Below are 8,244 nucleotides of genomic sequence, written 5' to 3'. Positions count from 1 at the left end.
TGGGCCTTGTCTTTTAAGGAAGACAGCACCCAGGACCAACCTCACCATCAACCAAATAGGGAAACAACTAATTATACAACTGACCAGGACTGTAATTTGGGTTTAGCGGTGACCTGTGGGTTTGTCAAGGCAGTTATTTAAAATTAGGGCCCCGAAGATAAAAGCAGCTGCCTTCCCTGCTGCCTTTCCTTGTGGTTTCTCCTCTTCCTCAGTCTGATGTCAAGAATGTCTGTGGATGGGGAGGCAAGTCTGGCAGCGAAGGTGGAGCGACTGAGGCTGTAAGAGGCAGAGACCTGCCCAGTCCTGCCTGTGCTTGCTGATAACAGGTCTCTATCACATGGTTTAACCCTAGTAACAACTTTCTGCTGCCTCAAGATACAAGTTTGTTTATTTTTTCCCCTTCTATTCAACTTGTTGGCAGTGCAATGGGAGATAAAATCCTGTTTGTGGCCTCTCTCCCTGCTCACATTGTGGCAGTGGCAAAACCATGAACCGTAGTGATCCCAGGAGGCACAAGAGATGGTTTTAGCACATTTCCCTTAAATTCTTTGCAAATCCTAAGCAGAAATGTTTCCACTTGCAAATTCTTATTACGAGGCATCCAGACGCAAAGCCTCAAAGTGAGCTTTCGAAAAATTTTTAGGCATGTTCTCCTTGTTTTTCTGTGCTGTGGGAAATAAAAATATCTCTGTTCTCCCACTGAGGAGCAAGAGAGTGAAATGTGATTAATGTTGTTAAATTAGGTGTTATAAGGAAAATGAAATGGGTCGGGGGGGAGTTGGGGCTGTTTATTGAGTGCAGGGTTTGCTGGGGTGGTGGAAGTTCATGGTCGGTTTTTGGGGGATTCAGGAGCAGAAGGTGAGCAGAGCTGGCCCCTCACCCAGCCAGAGCAGTGGCCGGAGTCGCTCACCGGCAAAAGTGGCTGGGGGAAAGGCAAAGATTTCGGTCTGGCTGTCAGCATCGCGGAAAGCCACCCGCCCGCCGGCGTAATCCAGAGCCACCTCGATGCGTCGGAGCGTGTAGCTGTGGGGCAGACATGTGGGGCTGGGCCAGGTGAGAGCCTGCAGCTGCCCCAACCACTGCCCCACAGCCCAAACTCCGCGTTCAGGGCTGAGACCAAAGCAGCCCTTACGAGACACGAATTCCCGAGCCACCCCCAGTGCCCAGTCGGGACCAGGACGAACCTCCACGGCCCAGCAGTGCCGGCCCCCCACGAAGCCCTGCCGACCCAAAACACAGCGGAGAGACTCAAAACGCTCCTTTCCTGAGGGAAGAGGAGCTGGGGGTGATTCCCGGCGGCCTGCAGTCCGGCCATCTGCTGACACCAGGATTTGGGGGTGAGCTGTGGCTGGATCCAGGGTCACAGTTGCTGGACGGGAGAGAGGTGTTAGTGGGGCTATATGCATCAGGGTTATCAGCTTCAAAAATCACACCAGAGCATCAGCTCCAGGTTCTGCAGCTGAGCCCCAGTTCTGAATGCTGAATCTGAGCATCAGCCTTGAAGCTGACTCACCTCTCTGGTATCCCCCTGAGTCTTCCTCCAGTGAACAGCCCAAGATGCCTGGAAATAGAAGATGATCCCAGAGATTTTTACCTCTGGATCTGGCTCTGGGGCTGCCCCACATCCACCCATTCCCTGCAGCAAGGAGAAGGCAAGACCACCAGAGCTGGGAGATATAACCCCCTTCATCTGGGGCATCACCTGCCTCCACACATAATTAATGTCCTAATTTAGGTGCCAATTAACCACCAACAGCCCTCTGTATCTCCCACCGGCAGTTTCCTGTGCCTTAAGGCTGCTATAAAAGAATAAATCTCTGATTTTCTTTTAATTAAAGGAGGATTTAAAGTGATGCTTTCACTGTCCAGCCGAATTTGGCAACCCTGGGGTTCTCTTTCCTCCCAGTCCCACCGTAGGTTCCCATTTCTACTTCATAAATCCCCTTTTTAGTCAATTTTTCCTCTATAAGCACCTTTAAACTGTGTCACTGCCTCTGCCAGCACGTTGGTTTTCCGGGTAACATCCTCAAGCTCTGCTTCCAGCTCTGGCATCGACGGCAGCAACGGCTGCACCTTCCTCTCTGTGCACCTCAAGGGGGGAAAATTGGGGTGTTTAATGCCAAGAAATCCCAAAATTTCCTTTCCCCACCACTGGAAAACCACAGGGACATCTTTATTTCCCTGGGCAAGGGTCCAGCTCCTGCAAGATGTGATGGCAGATTTCCCTCATCTTCACCAAGTTCTGGATTAACCACCAACCCCCTCCAGCTCAAAAGCAAAAATGTCAGAGGAAAAGAATGCAGGGTGAGGAGGAGATCCCAAAAGTGGAGGATTTTGGCCCAAAACTGGTGTTCCTGGTGATGCTTTTTGGCCCCGGTACCTGCTCAGGGTGGTTTGGGCATCCTGGAGAGGAAGGGAGAGAGATGCTTAGGGCTGTTTTCCTGGGAATAAAAGCCAAGGGGTGGGGGCGAGCAGAGGGATTTGTGGGGACAGTTTTGGCTCACCCGTAGCAGATCAACATCCGGTTGCTGGCACTTGGCCTGGAGCTCAGCACGGTGTTGCCGGATCCAGGTTATCTTGGCAGCTTCACCATGTTGCTGTTCCTCCAGCCTCCAGCACAGGCGACGGAACCGGGCAAGGAAACGTGATTCCTGTTCACTCAAAACCCGCCGGAGCTCTTCCAGCATCGCCAGCAGCTTCTGCTTCTCAGCACTGACTCGAGTCTAGGGGATGAAGGAGAAGAAGGATGCTGCTGGAGTGGGGAATTAAGCACTTTGGCCCCCACAGTGCACCTTAACTGCAGCAGCACTCACCAGCATCTCCTGTCTTGTCTCCTTTGCTGCCTCGCTGAGACTGGCACATCGCTCGTACTCCTCTTGCAGGCTTTTTAGGGAACCTTCAAACTGCTTCTGCAACCGGGAAAAAGGGGTTTGGGCTCCTGGAAGAGGGGGATAAGGCGGGGCTGGGACCCCGAAAGCACCTGCAATATGGCCAAAGCAGGTGGCCCATTCCTCATCCTCCTCTCCAGCTGCACTGAAGCAGATATGTTCATGCATATCCATGTTATAACTAATTTTATAGGTATGCTCTACATATAGTCTCACCTCATCTGTAAAGGTATGTAAATATATACTGATAAATGGGCATTATAGTCCTTCCAGCCAGGCTGGGAAATCCTACCTTTCCAAGTTCTCCTGTAAAAAAGTTGCCAACACCCTTCAGTTCCCATTCCCCCTTTCCCTCCTCCTTGCACACCCAACCAAGTCCAAACCCCCCTTGGGGACCCCCATTTCTCCTCCACACCCGGAAGCAGAACAGGAATCCTCCATAGCAAAGGCACTGGCTGACAGCAGCAGCTTGAATTCACCAATATTTAGTTTTGGTCCCAAAACTGCCACACTCCTGCCCTGTTTCATACTTAACCCTCAGCAAATTGCAGCATTGCAGCTCAATTTTGACTTTTGGATGCTCATAGTATTTTTCTCCCGGAAAGATGGGGAAAAGCTTTGCCCCATCTCAAAATACATATTCTGGGGGAAGAGTTTTAAGGGAAACTGGGGTTTTAGCGTCTCTCAGGCAGGGAGAGAGTGTCTGAGACGGAGGTTCGCTCACCCTGTACCAGCGAGCGGCCTCTTCGAGGGGCACAGCGGGCTCAGCGCGACGCTCAGCGCAGGCAGCGCAGACGAGGATTCCATCCCGGTGACTAAAAAGAGTGAGGGGCTGTTGGTGCCTCCGGCAAAGCTCCTGCGCCGCCGGCATGTCCAGCTCCTGGATGGCAGCCACCACGTTGGCCAGCTGCCGGTTGGGACGGAAGCCGCCGTGCGGGAAAGGGACCCGGCACTGCGGACAGGAACCACCGCCGGCGGCATCCACCGAGCAACAATCGAGACAACGGCGGCAAAAATTGTGGCCGCAGCTGAGGATCATGACAGGGTCGTGGAAGAAGTCCAGGCAGACAGCGCAGGTGGTTTCCTCCTGGAGGTATCTTATGGCACTTCCCGCAGCCATGGTTGTTTTTAAAGGGCACTCGGAGAAGTGCGCACAAAAAGGGGCCTGGCCAGGGTTTTCCTGGAAGTGGCGACGGGGCGGGACCCTGGTGTTGGCATCCGGGACCTGCCAGGCGAAAGCGACGTAGGGCTGACCCGATTTTCCCACTGCCCCAGTGATGAAACCGCCTCCACGGACGAGGCCAGCAAGGATTTAAGAGGACAGAAGCGAACACAGGAGGCGACAGCGGGGGCGGAGTGGGAGGGCATTAGGAGGGATGAGTTATTTACAAGGCGAATTTTTGCCACTCCGGCTGCAACGGGGGAAGCAAAGTGCGGCCAGAGGGTGGCTGTAGGAAACAGGGATTGAAACAGGAATGTGGCAAGTGAGCAGAGGTCCATGGAGCTCATGTGGATATCAGCTCGGGAACGAGGGGCGGGGGCGGTGTTAGGGTGAAATAAAAACCCAACCTTGTCCGTCAGCACCCAAATTGGATGGCAAAAATAAGAAACAAAGGGGGGGAAAGAAAAGAACTAGTATATTCAGGATCTGTGGGGGGAGGTGGTGTTAGAGCAGAAATTCCAGGAGGGAGTAATGTTAATGAAGTTTTGCAATAAAATTAATCGGAAACTGAACCAAAGGACGGTCTTGGAGCTGAAAGTTTCCTTTCTATAGAACAATAAAAGTATGTTAAATATATATAATCTAGCATATGATATATAAATATAATTTTTATATATTTTAACTATCATAAAATGTTAACTGTTTCCATATATTTTATATAATATATAAAAATATAATTACATATATGTTTAACTGTAATTGCAAATTTTAGTATAGAATTATAAAAATAACAAAACCCACGTAAAAATAATTTCAAAAATACTAATCAGGAATTATAATAGTTATGAATAAGGCTGATAAAACACACTTTGAGGTGCAATGGGGCAGAGCACGACACAACCGGACAGGACAAAACGTGAGGAACTGAGACCAAATAAATCCAAAGTTTGATATCTCGGGGCAGAAAGGAAGGGAAAGATCCCCTAAAATCCTTTTTTTTTTTTTTAAAGTATTTTTTTTCTAGGAAACGCCTGAAAAATTAGTTAACGGCAGACCAACTTCATGCTTAATTAATTCTTAATTATTTCAGGCACTTACTGTCCTTTTATTAAGAGGAATCTCAGCCTACACAAGGCTTCTACAGCAGGAGGAGAAGCCAGGGCTGTGCTAGATATAAATATTTTCCTCAGAAATTGTTATTTTTGTACATTTTTGCTATCTCTATGCATGCACATAAAAGCAAACCGCTGTTTCTACCTTACTTAAGGTTTCTTGGGGGGTGCGGGGAAGGGGCTAATAAAAGAGCTCTTGGAGCCGCAGCGCCTCGGTGCCCACTTGCACTCCAACCACTTCACTTCCTGGGGCAATTTGTAGCGTTGTAGCTGGGTTTGTTTTTTTCTTGGTGGATGGAAGCCCAGCCCACCGATGCCGCAGGAAAGCCACCCTGGAGCAGGCTCGCAGCCGGTGGTGGGGGGGCTGCACTGAGGTGTGGCTGCTCCCGCGAGTCTCTGAAAGCCGCACCGGGGAGTGACTTGTCGCCTCGTGTCACTGAAAGACCTGCATCGCGGGACGGCCGCTGTCAGGTGTCGCCGGAAGGGCTGCACAGAGAGGAGGGCGAAGTGTGAATAGAATGTATAGAACAGAATAAAATAAACATAATTAAAGAGCCGCAGCAGGGGGTGGCCATTGCCCCGCATCTAAAAGCCGCACCGTGGGGCGGGCGAGGCGCGGCCGGGATCGGTCCTCCCCGTCCCACAACACCCCCTGCGCGACAAGCGGTGACTCCCCGCGGCACCGCGCCGGAGCTGAGCGGCGACAGCCAAAGCCGGGAAAGCGGCTGCCAGCGACGGGAGGAGCAGGGCATGGTGTTCTCAGTCAAGTCCCCCGAGCACTTAAACACCGAGATAGGTCCGCCACTCGGCACCCAAGGACTCGGACCTATGTATCCCGCTGCCTCTCACTAGCCTGCTGCTCTCTCCCTAGCCTGCAGAAGCAATATCGTGGCTAGGCTTCGCGAACGAAGATTTGGGAAGGCTCTATCCACATTTGCTATAGGCACGCTGGTGGCTTATGAGGCCAATACGTGACAGACAAATCCGATTGCAAAAGGCACAGCAGAAAGACTCCTTAGATGGTGTATTCTGCAATACACGGTTCTTTCTGCGTTGCCTTTTTTCCTCGAGGGTGATCCTGCGTGTGTTCTCAAAGGAGACAGCTGCGTTATAGATGGCGTGTCTCCAGGCCTCCCGATTGGAGGCCAGAGTAGACCAGTTATGGTGATCAATATAGCCAAGGCAGAAGCAATAAATGCCGTAATATCTATCCTATGCACACGCAAAAAAATTCTGGAGGTTTTTTTCCTATTTTTTTACTTCATGACGTTCATGTTGAGCAGCAGCGCAAGACCGCGCACTAGTTAAATCAGCAGAGTAACTGCTGGCAGTAAATTTGGGGCAGAACAGATCTTGTCCTGTGACAAGATCTGAGCTGGGAGGGAAGCTCGACAGAAAGCCATTTGTGTCCTGGGGAACACGGGCAGCACCCCGGGCTCTGGGCTGTGGCAGCATCTTGCAGAGTCCAGCTACTGTGTCTGTGTCCTGCATCTCCCGGTGGAGACCCCCTGTCAGCTGCCAGCTGGCTCCTGGCCTCACTGGGCCTCTCCAGCCTCATCCTGCTTCTCCTCTTCATCCCACCACATGCTTTTTCTGTCTGCCAAGAGCTGTGGGAGAGGAGCCATGCCAGGCTCGAGGGTTGCCTTCACTGCAGGGAGACTCATGCAGGCACCCATGCCTGGGAGGAGGGAAGGAGGAAGCGGTGAGTGGGTGCTGAGCCTGCTGCTGCCTTCCCTTGGGCAACCTCCTCTTCCTTCTGGCTTCCCCCCAGATAACTGAATTATCCCAAACTACCACTAAATTCCTTCCAAAATAATTCTGAGTTCCCCCCCAGTATCTCTGAGTTACGACAAAAATAACTGAATTATCCCAAATACCTCTGCGTTCCTCCCAAAATGCCTCCAAATTCTCCTAAAATACCAGAACTCTCCCCAAATACCTCTGAACTCCTCCAGGTCCTCTTGCAGTGCATTCCGCTGGCAGCAGCAGGAGCTCAGGCTCTTCTCAAGCTCCACGGGGAGCCCAGAGGGGAAGTGAAGCCTTATTTCACTACAGCTGGGAAGATAAATGACAGAGATGGATGTTGCACGAGGAATATTTGAATGCCTCTCCACAGGTGGGGTGACAAGGGGGGGAAGTGACCAGTTTCCACATACCTGCTTACTATGCTCCCAACATCCTAAAAATAAAAAGGGAGAAAAAAGGGGGAGGATGGTTCAAGTTCTCATAGGCAGCACTTTGGAAGGGCTTTTGGGTAAGGAGGGCTCTCACCTGGGACAAGCGCTTGGCTTCCAGCTGCCCCGTGGAAGCTGTGTGATCCCCTCAGCCACCTGCGATGGTTTTTTGGCCTACGCAGCTGTGAAGGAGTCGTTCAGCTCCACCAGCCGCCCCAGGACCACATGCTTCTGTTCCAGTGGCACAGCCACTCGAACTTGGCCTCGATGTGGAGCCACTCAGCCTTGCTCGTCTCCTGGACGAGACAGAAAACCCCTGTGTAACCCCAGACTTGAACTTTCCCTTTCAAGCTAAAGAACAAAAGCACTCTGGCTGGAACCAGGGGGGCTGTGACACTGGGGCAGAGCTGAGGATGTGGCTAATTAGCGACTGCAGCATAATTAAGCACTTCACCCCATGCTTTTCCTTCTTTCCCCTCCCCTGTTGCCATTCCTGTTTATATTCTGTCCAACACCACGTCAGGCCCTGGAAAGCATGGGGGAGGGTTAATTCTATATTAACAAATGTCCCTTTAGGAAGCAGTCTGGGATGAAAATGAGCAATGCCATGAAAATGCAGTGATTAAGTGTTGATAATAAGCATCTGCACATGGAGGTGGTCAAACCTGCCCAGGAGCTGCACCAACCACTCCAACCGGGTTTGAGGCTTTGCAGGGCACAAGGATACCTCATGGATGATCCTGCATGTTTCTTCCAGAGGGTTTTGGGGAAAAATAAATACCCATTTGGACTGTCAAAACAAAAGGGGCCCCCTGTACCAGGTAGTCCCGATGATGCCTCTCTTCGCTCACTCTCCAGTCTAGAAACTGCCTTCACTCTCTAGTCTAGAAACTCTGCCAACACCTTCC

The 8,244-nt window shown here is 51.3% G+C and overlaps 1 protein-coding gene across 1 annotated transcript; it reads right to left on the bottom strand.

Moving 5' to 3' along the window:
• Nucleotides 1-637: 637 nt before the first annotated feature.
• LOC114004335 (zinc finger protein RFP-like) lies at nt 638-4,437 on the bottom strand. The gene is made up of 7 exons (XM_039384554.1): nt 3,613-4,437; nt 2,814-2,909; nt 2,505-2,723; nt 2,381-2,403; nt 1,974-2,089; nt 1,514-1,561; nt 638-1,369 (listed from the first exon to the last, which is right to left on the bottom strand). Exons 1-7 carry the CDS (start codon nt 4,006-4,008, stop codon nt 846-848), a joined length of 1,422 nt encoding a protein of 473 aa, XP_039240488.1. The 5' UTR covers nt 4,009-4,437; the 3' UTR covers nt 638-845.
• Between the last annotated feature and the right edge of the window lie 3,807 nt (nt 4,438-8,244).

Source organism: Pipra filicauda, unplaced genomic scaffold (assembly GCF_003945595.2).
Source record: "Pipra filicauda isolate LSUMZ 115617 unplaced genomic scaffold, ASM394559v2 scaffold35_size7292922_pilon, whole genome shotgun sequence".
Lineage (NCBI taxonomy): Eukaryota > Metazoa > Chordata > Aves > Passeriformes > Pipridae > Pipra > Pipra filicauda.
This window is presented reverse-complemented; position numbering and strand designations above follow the sequence as displayed.